Genomic DNA, 25,888 nt, shown 5'->3' on the forward strand with positions numbered 1-25,888 from the left:
TCTGTACACTTTTAAAGCTTGTACTCTATCCCTGACTTAGCAATTAGTTTTATTTTTGTAATAAATTTTGTTTAAACGTTAACTGCTGAGTTCACCCTTTTGTTCGTTTTCTCTGCACGTAACAATACAAATTTCAACAAAAACATAAAAAATGTTATGATATATTTTAAAAACGTCTAAGTTACAGAAAATGGCTCTATGTCATTGTAATAATTTAAAAGCAAATTGTCTTGGAATTCTACTCAAAAGAGAGTCACGAACACAATTCACTCTACCGAATGGAACATGAAACAAAAACGTATACGCCGAGTTAAAAACCTTGGTACGTGAAGACCAAAACGAAGTTAAAAAATACCGTCAATGACGCTGTACCTTCTCTAATGTGTGGCCAGGTCAGGTAATCGGTTGTTGGCATGGAGTTGTTGGTAAATAAATGATGATGTAGGGGCATGAGGTGGGATATGGACCCAAAGAACCCAAAAGATGATTAAATACATCAATCAAAAAAATTCTAAGCTACTGTATAAACTGCCTAAAGATAGTTCAATGTGGAAAAAAGTTAAACAATTCAGAAATAAGAATTAACAGTCCAAAATAGTAATGACGCACTTCCTTACTGACCTGAGTGCATGTGAAATACACAACCTGGCATCTGTAAATTAAATGTATACCAAGTGATCATTTCCAGTCACTTTTAACTGTTTTTAATGGATTTTCCAAAGAGTCCTGTGGAAATGATGAAAAACGCCTATCTGGTCTTGTGTTTGTATAACGTCATGGCTGATAATTGTCATAGTATTGAAAAAAAATTGAAAGTGAAGAAATTACTGTTTTTAATAGGCATATTTTCCTTGAAATACATGACCGTGTAAAGAATATATGCTAAAAGTGTTTAAGAGTAAATTTCTTTTCAAAAAATAATTTAATTTGTGACCAAAGGATTTTTATTCTTTGAGTTTACATACAAATTCAAACATTGCAATTTGTTCAATTCATCTTGTGCAGTGCAAAATTTATAAAATGACTGAAAAACAAAAAAAATTGGCAGAATTACAGTCTTTGTGATGTAAAATTATGGGTTGACATCACGATAACTGTTTGAAGTACTAATATACTATAATTTAAAAAAGAAAAATTCATGGAGAAACGGTAAAATATATTGTCAGCAATGTAGTGTTAATTTTGACTTTACATCAAAATATGCCTTTGCTGGATACCAAATATATAGGGCGAAATATCAGCCATGTTCAGCAAATCCACACAACAGCATTGATCCTTTTCTAATTTGATTTGATTTGCTTATGTTATCCTTGTATGACAGTCAGTACAATATGGAACTTGAACACAACACTGTGAATAAGTATGCTGTAAATGAAATGGTGTGGCTGCATCCACATGCAGCAATAGGAGTGCCTTTGTCTCTCACCCCTCATTTCCAACCTGTCCCATCCCTGAAAAAATAGTTTGGTCTTATATTTATAATGTTAATAATTTCTGTATTTGTTAAAATGTGCGCATCTCAAAAACTTTTGATCATAAACATTTTCATTGTTTTTTATAGCTGACCAATCAGTTAACCTGTTTATTTTGAATATTTGCGCATTTTTCCTCAGTATTTGACATTTTCTGAAGACCTTCTTATTCAGTTTGTCATTTTCTAAAAGTTTAAATGCTCCATTGTGTGGTCACGCTTTCCACAAGCATCAAATGTGGTACTTCATATAGTCTGGTTCCCTGACCCATTTCCCCGGTAGAGGGCGTGGGGAAATATAGGGTCAGGTACCGGCTAATGTAAACATGGACGCTATTGGGTTAAAATAAAACAAGCTGTGATTGGATGAAAGTAACACTTGTAACTTTTTCTCATCTTTCTTGGGTTTCGCACTTTCAGGCTCACTTGACACCAACTTCTTGTTTGTACCACAAAGCCGTGGAGGTAGAAAGAAAGACTTTCTACCTCCATGATTTAGCCACTGTGATTTAGCACACCTCTTAATACTTTTAGAACGTCGACATGATGCCTGGCATTTTTCACGAAATTCGGACACCATTCTATCCATCGAAATCAATCGTCGTTCACAGTTCCAACAAAGTTTGATTTCAATTAGCTGTGATATTGCAGCATTACTTGTGGCGTGTATCGAACGTGCTCGGGTCATTGGGGTCACGCCACAGTCGGCGATGACCTCAATGACCCTAGCGCGTTCGATACACGCAACAAGTACTGCTGCGATATCACAGCCAGCCTTCAATCACCTCTATTTCCCCGTACTTCTGGATTAATCCTTTCAGTTTATGTTTCCCATCTCATGTGCCAATGTTTTTGGTTCGGATACCAGTGTTCGAACATAATTCTGATCCAGTCGAATTTTGACCGGCGTTTTCATGGCATCAGCCATATTTGTTGTAGCATGTTCTGTCAGGTGACTAACCTCCGCCATCTTGAACAAAATTCTGTTCAAGATGGCTACCCGGTACCTGACCCTATATTTCCCCACGCCCTCTACCGGGGAAATGGGTCAGGGAACCAGACTAGTACTTCATATAGGAGGGTCTGCCTCTAGAGGGCGGGCATCATGAACACTCCTGTGTTTGTTGGTTAATTCCTCCACTTAAACTTCTGATTGTACTGTAAACATTGAACATGGCCGACGTCCGATTTTCCTGTCTAAAACTTTCACTCATTTTCGTTCATATGACTCTGAAACTCCAGGAAACGATTGAGAAGAAAGGGTTATCTTGAAATATTGAGGTACTCGCCGATATTTTGCAAAATTAAATGAGAAAAAATGCAAGGAAAATGCCGACAGGCTTACACAATGACAGTTTTCAGACTCGGAGGCATATGATCATCTCTGCAGATTATGCAACAGGCCCAGATCACGTGAGGCCATGAGGGGATATCCACGCAACTCAGTACCAAACACTAGCGCTCACAGAGTGAGCAAACACAAAGTGAGTACCCCTAACGTCAGCTCAGTAGTCTGTAATAGATTGTAGTCAACTAAGAAAACCTTGGAGAAAGGCTTAATAATGTGGCTATGCCGCTAAGTCCCTTTTGATTTTTGTCATAGCTCAAAATCGTTCTCCCACACCTCAACCTGAGCCATGAACACCCCCACCAGTTTATGATATGACCCATCACAATGGCATGCCGTCAACGGATCTTGACAGACGGAAGTCTTGACAGACGGAAGTTCTTGACAGCAGCATATTGGTTTTCAACTCTAATACCTTCTCTGTCTATAAATAGACACGAGAAGGTAAAAATTGGCATTAGCCTGTGCATTTATGCATTTGTATAAAAATATACTATCAAAAATAGTCCTTGATTTTAATGACTGTAAATTGTAAATATTGCACAGTAAGTTAACGTCATCACTCTAAAAACAGTAATTCTTTTATGAAGAAATATTAAAATATTATGCTGCACCCCTTTTCTGTCAGACAGGTGTTTGCTTATACTTTTCCAGATAACAGAGGCATATTCAAGTTTAGACCTTACCATTGTGTAGTACAAAAATTGTGAAAAGTGCTCACTGTTAATACAATGGCTATTCCTCATAATAAATCCAAGAGTTTTTCTAGCACCCTGAATCATGCTATTTACATGGTCACAAATATTCGATCTTTTGTCAATAATTACACCGAGATCTCTCATGCTATATGACATTAAACTGGTCCAATAATCATTTTCATTCAAGGTAATACATTACCAGACATTTGAAATTTACAAATTTAAGTAGGACCATCCTGAACCACTGATAGTTAGTGGTGGTACCGGGTGTCCGGAATGGGTAAGCGTACCCTGCTAGCATGCTACACCCGTCAGGATTGGTCCAAAAATTGTTGTCTAAATATCGTATGAAGTGATACAGTATATGAATCACTATTATAAGTCAAAGCCGGGAATGCTGTCGCTAATCATTTGAGTGACCGAGGTGTCATATTCGGCCACAATGTCATCACATCGACCGTAGAATTTTTTGAAAGTCCTCATGAGTCTTTTGGATGTATATCCCTGTCTACTAACCCTACTCAATGCATGGGTATCGACTTTGTGCGCTGGTTAGGTCGCTGTTAACGACAATTTGAATCTCCAGGATGTTGATAGGTTAGTAACTATAATTGCGCCCGCAACAGCATTGTGCGAATTTCAAAAGAGCTAGAAAGAGAAGTTGAGGAACAAAACCAGTATAGCATAGACGGGAAAATTTGGAAATGCATGGTATGATTTGGCTGAAAGTTATTTCTGTACCCTAGCTGCGTTTGTTGAATTTTGTGTACGTCTAGCTGATGCGATGAACGCGTACATTATCTGCGCGTGATCGCAGTGCACTTATAGGGAATTCTGAAAACACTAAATTCAACTTTTCTGTACAATTCGAATTTGTGAATATAAGAAGGCTATCTCTAAAATACCGGGATTTATGTCCTTCTACATCGTATACTTTGGTATTTTCATCGACAATAACGACAATAATTAGATCTTCGGATTTCCTTTCTCTACTTCTTCAGGACATCCGTCTAATCCTCTTTCTCCCGCATTGTATTTATTTCTAAGGTTTGTCTATGGAGCCTGGAAGAAACAGGATTAATCTGTTAATAAAACCTATAAGAATAATTTTTCGCAAAATCATGGGGGTTGTAATAATTCGCTAGTACCTCCATAATTAAAAGTAACTGTGTTCGTTTGATCGCCTTTTTCTCCTAATCCGATGGAATTACAAAGTAACACTAAAAAGAGCTTTCTTTTGTTGCAAGAAATATTTTCTTTTGGATGTAATGTTATCTTTCGTTATCAAGTAAATTTCAAATCCCATGTTATACGAGCGAAAGGGGAGAGTAGAACATTTCCTGTGCGTTGTTGATTTTCATATATGTAACTGTGTAAAGCTACCACCTATTATCCTTTTTGTCAGACTCAGTTCCTGTCCAATATAACACCATTCACCAGGATTTCGAAAACTTAAAGTTATCGCCAGACCATCATTGCTTACAAGACTAAAAGAAGAAAGCCTCTGAGATGCATCGCTCAACATTGAAAACCAGGATGGGTTACGTTTATTTCGCTTGGCACGTTCGGCTGCAAGTTTTACATTAAAACGATAACCCCGTACGACACGAATTTCTGCGGGTGAAGTCACTGTTTTGTGCGTCCTCTAATATGTATGCGGCAACGGTGTGTCGGATCCTACATGCAAATGTACGTGGCGACAACAGAAGCCGACGTTCCACATAATAACTTGTACATGTGGCAATTTATTCTCATGTTTAGGCAACAAAGAACTAATTAGTCGCCTGGGTAATATATCTTCACCGAGGGTAATGACAATTACATTATTTTGAATTTAATATTTAAATTTGAAAATAGGTAATCGTTTGCATGGCCGTACCTAGGTACATTGTACCTGCTGCCTCGCATTCCCAAGCTCTAGCATATTTTCTGAAGAAGATACCTTTCTTTACCTTTATTGTTAAATATACATTCCACAACAGCGTACAATGCGAGAGCAATGAGTTGAAAACAAAAGAGAATATAGAGTTTTGTGGAAACACAGAACATGAGGCTCATGGCGAACGACACACAGGATCCGACGGCACCCCACAGATGAAAATTGGCGAAGGCTGCTGATGGCTTATCCGGATAGAAGAGGCCGATGAAAGCTGAAACGAGAAAAAAATGTCTCCGTCAGCGGCGTCTATGTTGTTAATGTAATTAAAGCTGCATAAGCTCTTACAGTAGCCCTTGAGCTATTTGAAAATATTTTGTGTCCTTAAAAGACAGTTCTTCTACCCATGGAAATTATGTCAAAATGCCCTAATTTTCAGCTTGTCAACACAGCCTCTGTGTTGCAGACATCTGAATTCTGGTGCATACTAAAATAAATTTGTCAACAATAATACTGTATATTTTATAGAATAACGAAATATGTCGCACGGTTGATATTTTGATTTTTTTTCCGTGGGTAAATATTTTACCACAGCGTTAACACAGGGATGGTGGCCATTTCGAATTTCAAACATTGGTGTGTTAGGTAATATGTTTTTCTGGTGCCAAACTTTGCATGGTAACGCCTGGTTTCTATTCATGATTTTGTAGTAGAATGGTTGAAAGTTTCCTTAGGGAAAGTTGGAGCAAACGTTAATCATTTCATTTGCATGTCGCGTTCTTGTTGATTCGAAAATAGAATGTTGAAGAAAGTATGCTATTCTTCACAACACCTGTATTAGAGTTCTTATTTTTTCAGAGAAGAGAGATATTGGCAGTGTGTATGTTATTCCACAGATTTTTCCTGGTGAGTCATATGAAAGTGACAAGAAGGTGAAACGTTTTTTTGACAGGATATGGGAATAACTTCTCCGTTACATTGGCGTTTTAAGTTGCATCTTACCGGTGTTTTTTTCATGCAGCTCTGCATGGTGATATGCAAGATGACATCTGACGGAAAATAACACATTGATTGATTTCACTACTTACAACGGATTTGTACAATAATCAGCGCATCGGTTACACCCCATCCCGCTGCGATGAGAAAGTAGAGTTCAACCCGGTCATCGGGATCCCATAGCAACATAACGATGATGAGGACACAGTCTAAAGCTACTCCAAAAGCCAACTGAGACAGCCTTCCGATGTATTTTGTCAGCAGACCGGACGGATACGAAGCCAGTGTTTGCGTTATTGATGTACACAGCACTACATAGCCGACATACTCTACACCAATGCCACACGTCACATACGACTGAAAGGAAAGGATTATTTTGTGTTGAATTGCTGAGATTGGGCGATTTTCATCTTGCAATTGATGAAAATAATAATATGTTAGATAGAAAATGGTGACATCTTTACTATTGGTCGTCCCTTGTTGGCGTCGCCTGGAGAGGTGCAAGAACGGCAAATCAGTAATCAATATACCCATTGAAGTGTCATCGTCTCTTCATCTGAGCTTAGTAAGACTGGTGCATTTCAAGAACTTGTACCCTCCCGGGAAATATCGAGTGTCACGGTGGTATATAATATTTTATAAGTTATATGTGATGAGCTAACATGTTCAGTATCTGATTGTATGATATTATGTACCTAGCTATGGAGTACCTGAATGCTACAATTGCATTTCATTTTTGTGGGACAATTCGAATGGCAAAGTCATCGACCACTTACTTAGTCTAACGGGGAGCAGTCATTATTTACCGCCTAAGGTTCGGAGGAATTTCGTCGGACACTCCAAAATTTCTAGTAAGCTCCCTGTCAACCATTATGAATTTGAGTAACCCCTCTCTAGGACAAAAATTTTGACTGACCCCCACCCCCCCCGACTTAGAAAATTTTACTATCAATACAAATGTACAAATTTACAGCAATAGTAAAGACCTTTCAAATCTTGCATTGGATATCTCACGACGGTTAAAAAAGTTGAAACCAACAATTTAAAGTCACAACAAAATATAGATATAAAAGCTCATGCTATTACCTGTATCCAACTATATAGTACTGTTTAATTTGCATGGGTATCATGACAGGGTTTTCATTGGGATATCTGACTGGGCAGAATTTGACAGTGAGGGGGGGGGGAGAACACACAAGAGACTAAGAAGGAAAGAGTCAGAGGGGTGTTCTATCTTGGGTGGAAACTTTTGAGAAACTGATGTGTATAGAGCTATGCAATCTGATATGTTTCAATTTATTTTGAGTTCGGTAAAACTGTGTGAAAATGACATTGAACACTGATAATTTTTTTTACATTTTTTGCATGAGCACAGTTTGAGTCACAATATTCAACAACCAAACAATGACAATACATTTTGTAAAAAAAACAGTTCTCAGTTTGCCAGAGATTGAAGACTAAAGAATATGCAAGAATGGGAAATCTGCGATCTCCTTGTGTCATTTACAAAATCTTATTTTTCTGTAAACGATATTAGAGGACCATCGGTCAGAGTCAGTATTTTTAATCCATTCACAATATGTTTGCAACTTCGCGAGCACGAGAGGGGTGTCTTCCCTCGGGCATCGAAAATGTTGAGAAATTAATGTGTTTTATGGTGATCTGAGAGGTGTTTCAATTTATTTTGCACCAAAAATTGAGTAACCCCCCTTCTTTCTCTATACATTTTGAGAAATCCCCCTTATAGCTTTCAAGGTTTTGAGTGACCCCCTCCGATTTCTCCGACTCCCGACAGGCCAAAAAATAATGGCAGCTCCCTTATCCCATTCACCACCACGGCTTGACACATGCCCATTTGGACCGATGGTGATTTGAGTCTATTTCCAGGGAATTTTCTAAGTACATTGAATTTGGATAGGTTTGAGAGATTCGTCCATCAACAAAAGTTGGTACATGTATCAGTCTCTGCAAAGCATGCGGAAGCCTGGTTTGGAATAATCAAGCGAGCATATCTCACCTCGTTAAAATCTCCGTTCAGCACACCAAGGCGGAGTCCACCAGACATTATAATCGGCACAAGCATCCACAATCGATAATCCTTCCAAAGAGAAATTGTTTTAACGGTGGCACTTAGTAGATGCGTGTCCGCACTTTTATCTTTCTCTTTTGGTAACTTGTCCAGGAGAAATGACAACATTAGGAAAGCAATCACATAGAAGACTATAAAAATTACAAGGATGACAGCGGTGACACTCAGAGGGGGTGGGTAGCAATAGCTTGTACTATTGCCGTTAGTGTCTCGACAGTTGCTGGCCCCGCAGGTATACATGACGCCAGGCTCGTCATGGTGGCGCTGTTCAGGGGTCAGCAACTCTCTATACACTGTTGCTGAGATGAAGTTGCCGAAAATTCCACGCATGTAAAACAGTGACGAAATTACACCGAATAACTTGCCGAGCATTGCGTCGGGCGTTTCCGTGAGACTAACTCCTGCAACGATGTACGCACTGGCACTGATATATGTACTTTCAGACGTCCACAGGGGGCCTGCCGCCAGCCCGACCACTACGGAAGCCGGGATCATAGTGTACCAATCTGGACGAAAGTTTGCGAGCGGGTATACTATGTAGCAGGTCATACAACAGACAATCGTCCATTTCACACCCAACAGACGAATCACTACGTTTGGCAGGAACAACCCAGAAAAGATAAACGATATGTAGACTGTGATCAACGACGCAAATCCAAGCCCCTCATCGCAATTTATACTGCTCTGTAAGGCCTGCAAACCGTCATAGGCGGAAAAGCTGACCATGAACGCCAAACCAAGGACAAAGATATTCTTCCATACTCGCCTCTTAATTTTTCTCCGTCTGTGCGATACCTCTGGAGGAAAGCCACCATCTTCAACATTGCTATCAACATCGCCCTCAGAGTCGGTTCTCTTCCTGACTGTCTCCTCTTGAAGTAATAGATTAGCTTTCTCTTCATTTGCAGTAAAGACTGTCATTTCCTCCATTTCAATGTCTTCAATGTCGTCTGTTGCGTCTAACGCAGTTCTTGTATAACTCGACATCCTTCTTAGACCTAATTATACGGTTTGAAAAGTATGATTAGATGTACGATTGCTAACGTGCGATTAATCACTGTTAAAAGCTATCACAGTGGAAATGAGATACCATGAGAGACGCAAGCACAATGAACACGTCGATGGGATAAGGGTCAATGTACCAGTAGAGGGCCTGTTGCTTAACTTTTGGTTTATTTTACTATTTGTGTTTATAGATGGCGTGAATGAAGTTTCTTTTTTTCTGCTCCCGTAAAGCATGTTGAGATACACAGAATTCAACTTGTCCAGTCAGCCCGTAAATTGTGCAGACAGTGTTGTTATGATGTTGACAAGTGATTTCTGGTAAGGACTAGAATTCAAAAATAATAACTTTAACAGTGCATTTGACGAGTACGTATACACACTGTGTTGACAAACTAAATAGTGGGTGGTTTAACATGCTTTCGGGAGTAGAACAAGAACAACAGTTGCAAAAGCCATTTAAAACAAAATAGTGAAAGAAATCGTGAAAAGTAAAAGCTACTGGCTTAGTACAGTAAAACGTGCCTAGGGAACAAATATTCGGACCCTAATATTTTTACATTATCCTTTTGGCAGAAGCTTATATAGTAGATGAACTGGCTTAGTTATCTGAAAGTCGGAAATTTTATCCCCTTCCCCACAGTCATACACGTATAACACAGATATGGCAGCCATTTTGATTATCAGGTCATTTGTTTATCTAGTACTAAAATTTGCACGGTGACCCTCGATTTTTATTCTTGATTTTGAAAGAGACTGATTGAACGTTTGCTTGAGGAAATTTCAAGCAAAAGTCTAAGTCTTTCATTTTCGAGTGGCGATTTCTCTTATATGTGTGCTCACCGTCCCTTTCTGGGTGGAGGGACGGTGGTGTGCTAGATATAGAGTTTTTCATGATTATAATGAAAGTAGGCACATTGGGGGAAGGGCAAAACTATGACAAGCTTGGTGAAGTGCCGCTGAGGCTTGATTCACAAAGGCTGTGTAGGGCGCTTGAGGATTTCAGGGGTTTTGAAAGTTGTATTTATACTAGGGGGTGGGATCTGAAAATATCGGTTCCCGATATTTTTACATTTTCAGCTTCTACAATTTCGTAGTAATTCAATAAAAAAATCATTGTTATGTTATTCAATGGTAGGATGTTAATAATGATTAAGTTCTGGAATCATTTTATATCATTCCATGTCTTTTATTTTGGAAGAAAAATAGTATGACGGAATGCGATTGAATTTTCACAGGCAAAAATGGCAGGTGGACCGTGTAACAGGGGAAGAAGCTGAAACTGTTGATATTTTCCATAGCTGTATTCTGTGTGTGAAACGAAATTTCTCGGTTGTTCTACTCCCTACAGCGTGTATTGCTACGCTGTATATTCGAATTTTAACAACCGAAAGTTGCAGTCGGGGCTAGTGCTGACTGTATATAACAGTAACAATTGACAAGCCCTGTAATTTTTTCAGGGAGTAAAACAAGAAATCGTTGACACAAAAATCACAGAAAAATATCAACAAACATTGCAGCTACTGTCCCTTGCATATGTCACCTATGAAAATAAACACCTTGTACAAACCGTGTTCGCCAAGGCAAAGACATGGCCATTTCGCATGGTAAGCGAGTATAGAATGTTCTTATAAAATTAAAAAGCATGTAATTTTCCAAAGAGAGTAGCGAAGATGGCAAAGATCATTAGTCATATTAAACATGTTTTTTCTCAACATTTTTGTTCTGTATGTCAACATAAAATGTTTTGAAAATCATGTTAAAATGTTTTAAGCTTGTTAATACAACCTGAGTATGAATGTAAATCAGTGTTATTGCGCAATACTGACATTCAATCATGTCTGAACTGACATGTTGCTGTCAGCAATATAAGTGTACATAAAACATATGCAGGCTGTGTTGTCAAGCTGAATATTGAATATTTCAACATATTTAGAGTGTAAAACAAGGGAGCGGAGTTGATTTAAGGAGTCAAAATGCTGAAATAAAGATAATTAAGATATTAAAACTTAAGTTTAATACTGTTTGCTTAATACATGGTTTGCCACATCATATTGAGGGATTTCAGCGGAGATTTTGAAATATTTTTGAGGGTATAGAGGGGATCCAAACGAATTAAGATTTCAATCATGATTCCTTCAGCTCCCCGCCCGGTACTCGTGAATACAGCCTATGAAAAGCCTTCACCATCAACTCTCTACCACGCATGTATAACACTGGAAACATACGGTCTTTTTTAATACAAGGCTGACAATTCCAGATAAAAGAGAGTCTATGTACATGTCTTGGTCCGAGCATTGTACGGCTATGGTTGGGTCAGTGATGCCTGAAATGAAGAGGCTGCTGATAGCACAGGGTTGGCTAGGGAGAGCGTAGAGCTAGCGCCCTCGAGTGACGTATCTTTTAGTCTAAAGGTTAGCATGCATAGCAAATGTCACAGACATGAGTGAAAAGAGAGTTCAATATATTTGCTGTATTCGCCATGTTCTCAGACTGAAAGATTCGGTCTTGTTTCGGTCTCCGAGTCGGCACGGCACTCCAACCCCAATTGGAGTTGGCGAAGACCCACAGAAAAAAAACACAGAATCTTTCAGTCTAGCAGCCTGGTGCATGTTCTGCGTAGCTTTACACTGCGTTTTACGCGTCATACAAAGTGCAGTGTGTGTGAACCCGAGCGAGACAATAGGCGGACACAGAGATACAGTTCGTTCATGTCGCAGAAATACAGCTTTCGATCACAAATTACAAAACCGTCAAAATTGTCTCATACCTTCAATAACGATTCCACATTTAGCTTATCGTATATATCGAGCCAAGTACAAATGAGACTTACCAGGGTGTTCTGCCAACAGTCTCTTAAGGGATCACACAGCTGTTGCTTTGTTACCTTCTCTGACCTTGATATCCACAATGCCAAGGTCAATTTACAACTTCCGGTCGCAGCGGCGAAAAAATATTCATAGTGTGCAGAATACATTATATTAGAACAACCTTCTGCCACTACCATCAGAAGTAATCTTATCCATTAACGTGTTCTAAATGGTAACATATGTGACAAACCAATTATAATAAATATTTATAAGGCCAAACAAAAATGGGTATTGTTGCCCGATTTTTCTAGCAGAGCAACCGGCTGTGCAATGAGCATGTTGTTTACGAATAGTTCCGAAGAATTTTATGACAATAAATGTCAAGTAAATATACATCACTCCAGAGAAAAAAAAACCGTGAATATTTTTTTTAATTTTTTGATTGATGTTTCACCATGTTCTCCTTTAGCCTCAGTCCGAGTATTATAAGACTACTGCAAGAATACTATACGGTGAAAACAATACGTCAGTCTATAGAACCTCGTATCCGCCTTTAAAAGACGGAGGTGAGGTTCTGGACTACATCTAGGTCGACAATACTGCGCTGACGACACTGCGCTAGTCACGACACCTCATTCATCGTACGGTAGTTTAGTCGGCGTAGCATAGTCTCAAGTTTCGAAGGAGGCTTGTTCGAGTAAACACCCTTTCACAGCTAGCGAAGTTGTTTCGAGGCAAGTTGCCCGTTGCAAAATAATCTTGGTAAAGTGCGTCCCGAGCGGTGGGGAAAGAAGAACTTACTGTCGAAAAGCGGAGGGTGGGTCTGTGTTTGTCCCTACTGCCAGAAACGCATTTGATCTTGAAAAGCTCTGAGAGAGCTGATCAGCGCAGTATTGTTGATTAGTGCCAAAAACCGTTCCCCTTAGTCAAGTTCGTCTCTCTCGGAAATATGTCCATCGCTCTTTGGCAGTGGTCGATCATAGGCCCGTAGGAATGTTATTGATGAGAGATGCTATAATTATATCCTTATTAAAGAAAGTCAGTTTATTCTATAATTGGAGTAGCGAAGTGCGTTTTGCATTGACTATGGCTGCGTTCAGGGGGTTCTAAACTTTGGGGGTTGTAGAGGGCAGACTTGAAAGTTTTGCTCTGCCTATAGGGGGAACTGAAATTTTTTGTTCCCTAACTTTTTACATTTTCCGATTCTAAGGTTTGTCAGGTAATTCAATGAAAAATGAATAACATTTTAATGCCATCGAATTGTTATAATGTTAGTTAATAATTAAACAAAATCTAGAATCATTTTGACAAATTACATGATTTTTACCTCGAAAAAATCTAAACATGGATAATTTGTCGTAAAGCAAACTTGCGCCTAGTAACGGGCAGACTCTGCAACTGTTGATTTTTTCAATCTTTCTATGCAATATATCAACTACACTGTTTTGCAGTCTCCCTACAGCATGCTGAAACACACACTAGTCAGTTTGTCGAAAAAGACTGTATAAATAACTATATTGGGTGATAATTGGATTAGAGCCCAGACTGCCAGTCATTTCTCAAAGATACAAATGCATGGTACATAAACACAGGCTGTGTTGGTAAGCTGAATACTGGACAGTTCAGGATGCTGTTGGGAGTATGACAAGAACGCAGAGGTATAAAACTGAACGTAAATATTGTCAAAATGATCAACGTTAACATAGCTACTGCGTACAGGCAGTGTCACTATCAGGACTGCCGTGATACTGCAGTACTTTTACTGTCATTGCATACCTGAGCAGTGACAGCTCTGTCTGAGATAGCCCTGACTCTTATATACATGGTAGTTGAATAAGAGTTTGGGTCATGGCAGTGAAACATACTTGTATATAAGAAAAGCAGCACATGGAAGACCAGGAGACTTGAAAAGTTATCAGGGATTCTGGCATATGAGAATAATCAAATATCAAAGAAAAAAGATGGGGTCACCATGCCTGATTTTCTTTAACCATATCCTCATATACAATGCAAGATTCGAGGTACATGAATATTCCACATTGATTAAGGGTCATTAGCATAGAATTTTAATACCGAAACAATGCTCATTAATGTAATCTGCATATTTGAATATCATTATACCTCGCATCTTGCACTAATAGTATCCTCACCGTAAACATAATACAAAAGTGAAACTTTGAACAGTAAAGACTAATTAAATGAAAAAATGTGTAACTGAGCTTTAGAAACAAATTTTTAGTACGTCACTGTGCTCAGTTTTTTAGAATTTGGCAATTAGCCAGAAATTCACAATTTGCGTACTCTCTCATGATCGTCATTTTGTGTGCTCTCTCTCGCGTCAGCAGGTACCATTGACCTGGCCAGAGTTTGATTAACTCGAGTCGGCTTAGACTGATAAATCCAAAATGTTCATTGGTGAGCTTAAAAATGAATCAATTTAAGAACTTGCCTTAGGAATATGACTTTAGAAACTGCTAATAACAGGTATTGTTGAACATCTCTGGGCAGAACTGAGGCAACATATGTTAATTTGTTTAGGCGCGCACATCCCTTACAAATTGCGGGCTTGTGATAGTCTGGGGGCCTTGAAAAATTTTGATCATATAGAGGGGGGATTTGAAATTTTGTAAGGGTATTGAGGGGGGAATCTGAAAAAAAATTATTTCAATCGCGATTCCTCCGCCCCCCCCCCCCCCCCAATCGTTATTTGTGAACGCAGCCGAAAGGGAATGTTGGAAAAACTCAGATTACAAAGGGAATCTTCCATAAAACGTTCAAAAAATTAAACAAATCAATCGCTCTCAATTCCTCAAACATATTTTCAACGTTTGATTTTAAAACAAGCAAACGTCTATATGTGACGCGTTATTGTTCTTCCAACCTCCGGAAACACAGCTTACAGTACTAGTAATTTTGTGCACCTGTACATTGAAAGTCATCTACACTTGTGATTTGTTAACTGTAGTCTCTGAAGAGAAAACGGTGTTCTCCGCTGGGAGACTTTATAGCTTTATAAGTTATCATTTATGTCATTCACTGAGCGATGTGGTGCCAGCTTATGCGAGAAATTCATGAGTTAATCTGAATGGAGACAAACCATATTGCAGTGTAAGCAAAAATATGGCTGCCAATTTAAGGATTGACCGAAAAGTTTTGATAGTATTGTTATGCAAGGTGTAATAATAAATAAGTCTTTTTGTTACGGAATTGCAATGATGATGGCGCTGTTCGAACGGCAATATGAATCTCAACGAAGTTTCTACAGGAATAGGTCAGTAAGTGGTAAATATATTTTCGCTGCAACAGCTTGTACTTAAAGTTGTAGTTCGGAGGCAATGAGAGACAAAATCAATAATATCGTCAGAAAGTGAAAATTTTGCAAAACTGCGTCACTTTACAGAGCCAGTAGCTTACATTTGAAAATTTTTCACTTGTTTTTGTATGTGAATAGGGAGTTCTCGTTCCAGGGCAGATTGAAACACCTACTATAGCTTGCAAACACAGCGTTTACATGTGTGAAATATACTGTTGTTGGTTACATTTTTAAATCTAGTCCGGATCAGAATCAGCTTGTTAACAATTACGATGCACTCTACACATGTATAGGCTGAATTGACAAGCTGAATAACTGTGTGTCTCCGGCGTGCTTTGAGGAGTAGAACAGGAAATTAAGTCGATATTAAAAAAAAATTGTGAGAAAAATCATCAAAAGATACAGTTACTGGCCATTTAATGTATATGGTTTTATGATATATAGCTGTAAGATAGTTGTTTTCATCGGAATTTCCAAGAAACACCTTCACCGGTTTTTACCCCTGACGAAATAAACTGAACATCTGCCTTCGCTTCTGAAGCTCTGAAATATTAGTTGTAAAAGAATCTTTGCTTCTACTTAAAGGGAGCCTGGTTTGCCTATTTCGCTTTTCTTAAACATACATTCCACAACAGCATAGAGGGCGAGTGCGATGAGTTGAAAACCAATGAGAATATAGAGTTTGGTAGAAACACAGAACATGAGGCTCATGGCGAACGACACACAAGTTCCTACGGCACTCCACAGATGAAAGTTGGCGAAGGCTGCTGATGGATTATCTGGATAGAAGAGGCCAAGGAAAGCTGAAAGAAAATGAATATCACTGTCAATTGAACTTTTGATCTCAAGCCGCTAGATTTTTAGTCACTGTAATTTTCGGTTGCAGCACTACAGCAGAATAACCCCGATCTTAATGTCGTGACCTGCAGCTGTCGGACACGTGACATCAAAATCGGGTCATAGACTTTTGACAATTTATACCTTCCACTGTCTGTCACCAGACCAGACCACTTTGTGGACTACAAATGGCCACTGAGTAGCTGTAACTTTCGATGATTTTTCACCAGACCACTTTGTGGACTTGGAAAACGTAGAAATTCTCTATAGGGATCCTAGATACTTCGAAAGGGGGTGTCAAGGAGGCGACGTATATTCGTGTTAACCAGCCATCCCTTAATAGAGACAGTGGAAGGTATAAATTACCAAAAGTCTATGACCTGATGTCACGTGTCTGAAAGGTCACGACATTGAGATCGGATTATTCTGCTGACAGTAATTAGCTACCAACACAGATGAATTTCCATGCAAAAATAGGAAAATGAATATCGTCAGACTATATGACACTGACTTTTGATTCATTTGATTTAGTTTACAGATATTGCCATGATGAATTAATTATTTTACCATAATTATGATAATTATTGAAGTTATGATCTTATGAGAAAAAGTGAATTATCGTATTTTTGTTTGTGCTGTCACAGTGAAATAGATATCAGAATGGCCAAGCCGTTGGTAATGTATATGCGTATTGTGTTTATAAGTTGGGCCTCTTTGAAAACGTTGCAAATAAAGCTATACAAACTACCTGAAAAGTGAGATGTTGTGAATACCATTAACTTTCTCTTTTTGCAATGAAGGAAAATTACCTATAAACTGGCATCTAATTAATCCTATTTCTACGAACATGCAGAGAACAAAACGTAAATTGTAAAATGAATGTTTAACTTACCTTTAAGCTGCACGATGATTAGTATATGTGCTACACCCCATCCTGCTGCGATGAGAAAGTAGAGTTCAACCCGGTCATCGGGATCCCACAGCAACATAACGATGATAAGAACAGAGTCTAAAGCTACTCCAAAAGCCAACTGAGACAGCCTTCCGATGTATTTTGTCAGCAGACCGGACGGATACGAAGCCAGTGTTTGCGTGATGGATGTGCAGAGACCGACATAACCGACATACTCTACACCAATGCCACACGACACGTACGACTGAAAAGAAAGGACTACTCTGTGTTGAATTGTATGAAAGCCCGTAAGGGACATTTTTTGTGAGGAAAAAAAATTATTATCTCGTGCGCACGAGATACTGTCTTGTGCACACGTGAAAGTATCAGGTGCGCACCAGATAGTATCTCGTGCGCACCCGATACGTTCTCGTGGCCACGAGATAGTTTCTCGTGCGCACGTGATAGTATCTGGTGCGCACGTGATAGTATCACGTGGCCACGAGATAGTATCTGGTGCGCACCAGATACTTTCACGTGCGCACAAGATAGTATCTCGTGCGCACGAGATAATAATTTTTTTTCTCACAAAAAATGTCCCTTATGGGCTTTCATAGAATTGTATTGATGTTGCGTTTTCTCTCTGATTAACAATCTGTTGTAACAATGTTGCTGCCTCCACGTATTGCTGCAAATGTGAATCTGATTTTGATAACCTAAAGATTGGAGTACTTTGAAAGTCAAATTCCTGATACAACCCTTGGGGACGAGGAATATCATTCTGTGTTTAGTATTCGGTGGTCGTCGTAGTTGGATGCCCTGTGGTTCTGCTGCCATGTGTGCTAGTCTGGCATACATTGGAATTATTATATTGACCATACACGGGCATTTATTTCGTATAGTCACTAAGGAATATTTAATGTAACTTCAGTGGTCCAATCAAGCAATGTAGTGGCCCGCGACCGCTACCAAACATGTTTTATGCACGATTTGATGCAGCTGATGTAAACTGTTCAGTAATATACTTTGCATAAATCATGGTCCCTCCAGTGGAGGGACCGTACCGTGTATAAATAAATATCTTTATTTACTCTGGCCACTGGACTGGCTGAGACCTCATTGTGTAGCACTAGGAATTGTTCAGAAGTTTTAACCATTTTCCGAGTTTTTTTCAGATAGACAGTATCACTTACCAATTTCCCAAGTCAGTAAAAAGGGATTTGAGCCAAAACCATATGTACTTTAACCAACTCAGCTTGATCCGTTAAAGGAGCCTTAGTCCATAAAAATCATACTTACAATATCTGTGTTCCTAGGGGCCTTCAAATGTTCAATTTGTTTGATTAAAATGTACCATACATGTATGGGGCATATTGTGCTTCACCAGTTTTAACAATATTTACTTGACTTAATGATGAAATCTGAGCTTCTGTCTTCAATAATAAAATGAAGGGATCGCCTCAACTATGCCAGAAAAACGTTTTCATCCACGAAATCTGGATGCATCATGTAAACAAAACTGCAACGTTTAAATTTTACGATGCACATTTTGACAAGCAAGTTTTGACTTTCATCAATCGCCTAGATACCTTGAGTCATGGGGGTAAAAACGGATAGCTCCATGATACATTGGTAGTATGGGTGCGTTATGACCTGAGAGCGCAGTTCCAACGACCACGTGCACCTCCCTCTAAATGAGTGGATATAACAATTTACTCATTTGACCATGTTCTCTCCGACATTTAGCAATGACGTGGACTATAAAAAACTAACCTCATTAAAATCTCCATTGAAGACACCCAAGCGGAGTCCATCAGACATCATGATTGGAACAAGCATCCACATACGACAATCCTTCCACAGAATCATAGTTTGAACAGTGGAAGCAAGTAATGGGGTGTCTTTAATACGTTGTTCCTTATCTTCTGGTAACTTGTCCAGGAAAAACAACAGCATTAGGATAGCAACAACATAGAGGGCTATAAAAATTACAAGGACCACTGCGGTTGCACTCAGCGGAGGTGGGTAGCAGTAGCTTGTACTATTACCGTTAGTGTCTCGACAGTTGCTGGCCCCGCAGGTATACACGATGCCAGGCTCCTCATGATGGCGCTCTTCTGGGGTTAGCAACTCTCGGTAGACTGTGGCAGAGATGAAGTTGCCGAAAATACCGTACATGTAAAACAGGAACCCGGTGAAACCAAACACTTTGCCGAGCATTGCACCAGGGTTTTCCGAATCACTGACATCTGCAAGGATATACGCGCTAGCGCTGACATATATACCCTCGGAAGTCCACAACGGACTGGCAGCCAGGCCCACCACTACGGAGGCTGGAATCATCGTGTACCACGACGGGCGAAAGTTTGCAAGCGGGTATACTATGTAGCAGGCCGTACAACCGACAATCGTCCATTTCACACCTAACAGACGAATCACTGCATTTGGCAGGAACAACCCCGACAGTATAAGTGACATGTAAACAGTAATCAGCGATGCAAATCCAAGCCCTTCATTGCAATTTATACTGCTCTGCAAGGCCTGCAAACCGCCGTACGCTGAAAAGCTGATCATAAAAGCAAAACCGATGACAAAGACGTTTTTCCAAGTCCGCCTCTTAGTTTGCCTTCTTCTTTGCGACACCTCCGTAGAAATGTCGCGATCTTCATCATTTCTATCAACATCGCACTCAGAGTCAGTTCTCTTCGTGACTGTTCCTTCTAGAAGTAATACATTCACTTTCTCTTCATCTGACGTTAAGACCGCCATTTGCTCGAGTTGAATGACCTCAATGTCTTTCGGCCCTATCCAGCATACCTCTTGATAATTGAGTAGCCTGGAATGCTTTGACTTCTATTGAAATTCATCGATTGGAAAGTACTGGGGAAGGAGTAAAGTTATTTTTCATTAAAAACATGGCATATTTAAGGACTAAAACGAACGTTCAAGAGGTTGGTTCGCTTAATCTTAAAATTCTACTTATTGAGAAGTGTCATGCAATGTACATTGCCTGACTCCTCATTCCATCGGAGTTACCCTGGTATCATCAATGCAATCATATAACGGGGCAGGAGAAATTGATCAGTCTTGTTTTCAGCCATTCTTCGCAACTTGAACTTTTTGAAAAGTTGAAAAGAGTAGCAGGCCTAAAAAATAATGTTATTTAATGCAACGAGCATTGTACGGCTATGGTTTGCAGTGGTCAGTCTGAATGAACAGATCGTAGCTGGTAATACAAGGTTAGCATACGACCAAAAACCCTAGTCCCACAGGCACTAGTGAACAGATTGGCTGTCACGTGATTCGCAATATTCTCTGACTGAAAGATTCGGTCTTGTGTGGGTCTCAGCACTGCAGCCAAAATTGGAGTTGGCGGAGACCAATAGTAAAACCACAGAATCTTTCAGCCTAGCCCAATGCTTATTCTCTAAAACTTTGTACTGCGTTACGTTTTACGTGTAAGACATAGTGAACCTGATCGAGACAATAGGCGGGCACAGACATACAGTTCCTTTGTGTCGCAGAAATACAACTTTCGATCACAAGTTACAAAACCGTCAAAATTGTCTCTTACCTTCAAGAATGATTCCACATTTAGCTTATCGCATATATGGTACTGCGTACAAATTAGACTTCTGGGCAGGGAGTTCTGCCAACAGTCTCTGCAGGGATCGCACAGTTGTTGCGCTGTCACTTTTTCCCACCTCAGTGGATTAGTCTGGACCCTGACGGTTACGGCTGGCTGCGCTGCTAACGAAAATAGGGTCACGCATGTATTACGGGCTATTGTATGCATCGCTATTATCGGTCAATGGTAAGAGCGCTGTGATCGCATTGAATTGATTTCCAACTTGGAGCTGCCTTCGAATTTACATTTCGTTTGCCCATGGAGTAATTTTTACCTTCCTTGTTTCCTGAACCAAGCATCCTATGTCAACATTGAATGAAAAACGAAAAATCACTTATTTTTGAGTCACTGCCGTACATGCGAAAGAAGGGATAGTCTGCCATGCCCAGGAGCGAGAAAAACACAGTCGATAACCGTCATTTCACCACTAAATGCCATCATAGAAGCACAAAGTCGGAAAATTAAAAGTGAAGCCGTGCAATTAACTTCAACGTTCAATGATTCGTAACCTAATTTCAAAGCTTGGCACTGTACCAATATTCTGGTCAAAGGATCTTGTCAGGTGAGTGTGCTCATTAACATACGGTCAAAATTCTGACTAAAATACGGCCAACGGCGGCATAGCCCATACCCGCAGCGCGGTTAAGCCTTAACTGGACAACGTCACTAGGCCAGGCCTCTCTTCATGCAAATATTATGACCTATGCAAATATGATGACCCAGGCCTATCAACAATACAATAACTCAGTACATGTACACATCATGGCAGAAGCAGAACGTGACCCCGGGCCCCGGCCTATCCACAAATGCATGCACATACTGTGGAGATGACCCTGACCTAATCCACAATATAAATACATGTACAAACTACAGAAGATGACCCCAGCCAGGGGTAAGCGAGATGGGTAATTTTTGGAGACCTCAAAAAAGTGGCTGACCACCCTATTTCGACTTTCCAAAACAGGGTGACCCGCCGTGACAAAGGAAAACACGAGTTCATATATATATATATATATATATATATATATATATATATATATATATATATATATATATATATATATATATATATATATATATATATATATATATATATATACGGTATATATATATATATATATATATATATATATATATATATATATATATATATAATATATATATATATATATATATATATATATATATAATATATATATAAGGGGCGTTCACTGTTGGCACTATGCTTCGCTCATGGTATGTATTGCCGTTGGAGCACTCTGGTGAGTCCATATTTTCAATCCTCAACAATGTGTAACCGTACTCTCTGTGCCCAAGTTCTGAGGTTGCCATAAAGCCATTATGGTGATAACCGGGAGGGCACATTGTATACATTTTGTGTGTATGTGTATATATATATATATATATATATATATATTATATATATATATATATATATATATATATATATATATATATATATATATGTCGTCGTGGAAATAACAGTGTTTGATGCGGAAAGCAGAGCGTTATGAATAAATAAATAATGATAAATAAACAAATAAATGAATAAATAAATAAGTAAATAAATAACACTAGACAAAATACTTGATATGCAGCGTATATCTCAAGTTTGTATATGGAACATTCCAATACGTTGATATGCGTAGCGTATTTCTATGCAGATCATGAGTATACGTAATGCAGATGTTTGCACACTTAGTGTACACTGTAGCTTTGCATTTTATTAGCATACGTACTGTATACTGAATGTATTTTACACATGTACATAATCAGTATATGTGTATATATTGTTGTATATCAAGCATTTTGCCCAGTATAAATAAATAAATAAATAACTTCAAGTACAAATAATAATATATGTTACTTAAAGCCCCTGTAGCTGTAACTCTTGAAATTGTCGAGCTGAAAAAGGCTTTCTATTTTCTCTGGTTTTCTTTAAATTCTTCAGCTTTAAAGGATACAGTCTTTTACCACTGAAAAATTGGACAAGTAAATTTAAATTTTAACCGTTATTTTGATTTCCCGCCATTTTTAAAAATTGGTAATATTACAAAGAAAACATAGCATATGGTGTCCCAGTGGAAAACAGTCAGCACTATGCATTATATTGGACTACTCTGTTGTTTCTGTGAAGATTTCAATGCATATATGCACTGCGTACTGTGTTTTTGTTTTATTTGCATGAGGGCGCCATTTTATGTTTGGCCAAACATTTATTATTTGTCTTGCTCAAATTGCACATGTAGTCACAGTGGACAGTTTCGTTCTACCTGTAAAAATACCCCTCAATTAGTACATTCCCATGAACTTGTTTTAGTTTGGAAGTAAAATCACAAAAAATAATGCTAAAAGATACAGCTATCGGGCCTTTAAGTTTCATGAATCCTGCAATGTTAACACAGAAGTGAAAGGATTCTTAGTTCTACACTCTTTTATATGCTTGGGATGTACCATTTCATTTGTAGGTGGTGTCAAAATTTAATAAATAATATTTGTTTTGGTGGCGACATTTTAAACCAACCTAGAGCGTTTGTTTAACAGCGTAGATTTGTTAGCATTGGCATTGTGTAGCTTTTCTGATGTACAAAGATAACATCCTTTGCTTATGTTAGAGTAACTTGACGCTTTGTCAATAATTGACTACGAGATGTCAAAGATTTGAATTTTATCGCTGAAGACCAGCCTAAAGATCGACAAGCTGATTGTAATTGCCGGGACAAATCTACATGCCCCTTGAAGGGTAACCGTCAAGTGAAAGTGTGGTTCACAAGGCCAAGGTATCAACGGGGGACAACACGGAGAAGGTTTACATCGAACTCACTGATAACACCTTCAAGACTCGCCTCGCTAATCACATGCAATCGTTCTGTAGCGAAAAGTATTGGCAATGTACAAATCTCCCAAGGTTTGTCTGGTACTCAAAAGAGGACCTTTGACATCTTTGGTCCTTTCACATCTCGTTATCTCGTCCATCTTTGCATTAAACACTTTCAATTTGCAAATATCCAGATATCTCTGATAAATTTCTCGGATATAGTAAAGTTATACCCAAAAAGGGCGCACCGAAAACTACAATTGATTGACGCAATTTGTGGCTGGTTTGATGTATTTTAAGCAAGTATGAGCCGGCGTCCTTATTCAAAAACACACTGACCCCACTGAGCATTTCAAAAACATGGTGAACCCCAGGAATCCGCCGCCCCTCCAGGCTGAAGAAATTGACCAGTCCTTCAGTATTCATAAGGCCAGATAAATATGATTATCGTTGCCCGATTTAGATCGCAGAGCAGCCGTACGCATGCGGTGAGTGTCTTGTTTACTTGACGATCAATTCCCAATAACTGTATGACAATAAATACCAATAAATATACATCACTCCAGAGAAACAAACCATAAATATTTTTCCATGTTCTCTTTTGGTCTTAGTCCCAGTATTATATGATTACTATAAGAATACTATAAGCGGAAAACAACATCTGGGTTAGTCTAGAACCTCTCCTCCGTCTTTTGACCTTCGTCCATACATACTCCCAAAAGACGAAACTTAGGCTCCAGATCACGTCGACAATACTTCGCTGACCACGCCGGGTTAGGCTCGACGCCTTCCAGACCTCAGTCATCGTTCAGTAGACATACTTTTGAACTTTTGATTTTAAAAAACACAAACATCCATAAGTAACGTGAATTTGAATGGAGACAAAACATATTGCACAGTAAGCAAAAATATAGCTTTGAATGTAAAGGTTGATTGAAAATTTTGATAGGATATTTATGAAGGCTGTAATAAAAAACTTAAGTCTTTTTATACAGAAGTGCACTGATGAGGGCGCTGTTCGAACGGGAATTTGAATCTTTACGATATTTCTACGGGAAGAGGTCGGTACGTGGTAAATATATTTTTCGCCGCTACAGCTAAAAGGTGTGGTTCGGAGGCAATAAGAGACACAATCAATGATATCGTCAGAAAGTGAAAATTTTACAAAACCACGTCACTTTACTGGGCCAGTTGTTATGTAGGTCATTTACCCCACACTCATCATGACCTGAGTTCAATTAGTCTAGAACATTCTCAAGGTCACGGCCCTTAATGACCTCACAACCTTGAATTCAATTAGTCATGTTTGGAATGTTCTGGAAAGTTGATAAGTTGTGTAAGAGAGATAATTTTAGAACAGTCATTAGCATGTCAATAAAAGTTCTAGATTGTTCTTATATGCCTTTATAAAAGGGACGTGCACAGCTTCCAGTCAGACTTTTGGGATCGTGTCTCTTGTGTGTTACTAAACTCCAGCAGTAGTCATTCTCAAGACTTTTCAAGACCTTCACTGCCAACGCTGGATTTATACTGTGGACTTTGTGCCGCTTCAAGCCTGCAAGGACTGTTCATTCATCCAACTGACTGTTACAACTCTGAGACTGGAGCTTTGCCGTCCCAGCTGAGATAAGTAGTCTGTACACTTTTAAAGCTTGTACTCTATCCCTGACTTAGCAATTAGTTTTTTTTCGTAATAATTTTGTTTCAACGTTAACTGCTGAGTTCACCCTTTTGTTCGTTTTCTCTGCACGTAACACAGTTAATAATTTTTCTATTGTTTGTTTTGTATGTGAATAGGAAGTTCTTATTCTAGTCCTCAGGACAGATTGAAACACATACTATTTAGCTTGCAAACACAGCGTTAACACTTGTGAAATCATAGACAGTAGTTTCCCTACTTTCTATGGTGAAATGCACTGTTATTGCTTACGTTTTAATTCTAGCCCGGATCAGAATTAGCTTATCAACAAAGACGGTGCACTCTACACATGTACACGCTGAGTTGACAAGCTGAATACTGTGTATCTCAGCGTGCTTTGAGGAGTAGAACAGGAGAAGGAAGTTGATATTATAAAAAGAAAAACAAAAACAAACAAACAAACATTGTGAG

General features: G+C 38.9%; 3 protein-coding genes across 3 annotated transcripts in view; all 3 read right to left on the reverse strand.

The window, feature by feature from the left end:
* The window catches only part of LOC139137070 (protein unc-93 homolog A-like), a 38,794-nt gene extending 26,500 nt beyond the window's left edge, over positions 1 to 12,294 (reverse strand). Inside the window, exon 1 of the mRNA XM_070705034.1 lies at positions 12,251 to 12,294. The gene's annotated coding sequence lies outside the window, so the exon portion shown is untranslated. The remainder of the gene's footprint in view (positions 1 to 12,250) is intronic.
* Positions 4,260 to 12,438, reverse strand: LOC139137069 (protein unc-93 homolog A-like). Its single transcript, XM_070705031.1, has 4 exons — positions 12,314 to 12,438; positions 8,407 to 9,476; positions 6,482 to 6,746; positions 4,260 to 5,667 (listed from the first exon to the last, which is right to left on the reverse strand). The coding sequence occupies exons 2-4, from the start codon at positions 9,463 to 9,465 to the stop codon at positions 5,435 to 5,437; spliced, it is 1,557 nt and encodes a 518-aa protein (XP_070561132.1). The 5' UTR covers positions 9,466 to 9,476; positions 12,314 to 12,438; the 3' UTR covers positions 4,260 to 5,434.
* Positions 12,439 to 14,980: 2,542 nt separating this feature from the next.
* LOC139137067 (protein unc-93 homolog A-like) lies at positions 14,981 to 21,586 on the reverse strand. Its single transcript, XM_070705029.1, has 4 exons — positions 20,907 to 21,586; positions 19,106 to 20,212; positions 17,333 to 17,597; positions 14,981 to 16,406 (listed from the first exon to the last, which is right to left on the reverse strand). The coding sequence occupies exons 2-4, from the start codon at positions 20,099 to 20,101 to the stop codon at positions 16,183 to 16,185; spliced, it is 1,485 nt and encodes a 494-aa protein (XP_070561130.1). The 5' UTR covers positions 20,102 to 20,212; positions 20,907 to 21,586; the 3' UTR covers positions 14,981 to 16,182.
* Between the last annotated feature and the right edge of the window lie 4,302 nt (positions 21,587 to 25,888).

This window comes from Ptychodera flava, chromosome 7, assembly GCF_041260155.1.
Source record: "Ptychodera flava strain L36383 chromosome 7, AS_Pfla_20210202, whole genome shotgun sequence".
Taxonomy (NCBI): domain Eukaryota; kingdom Metazoa; phylum Hemichordata; class Enteropneusta; family Ptychoderidae; genus Ptychodera; species Ptychodera flava.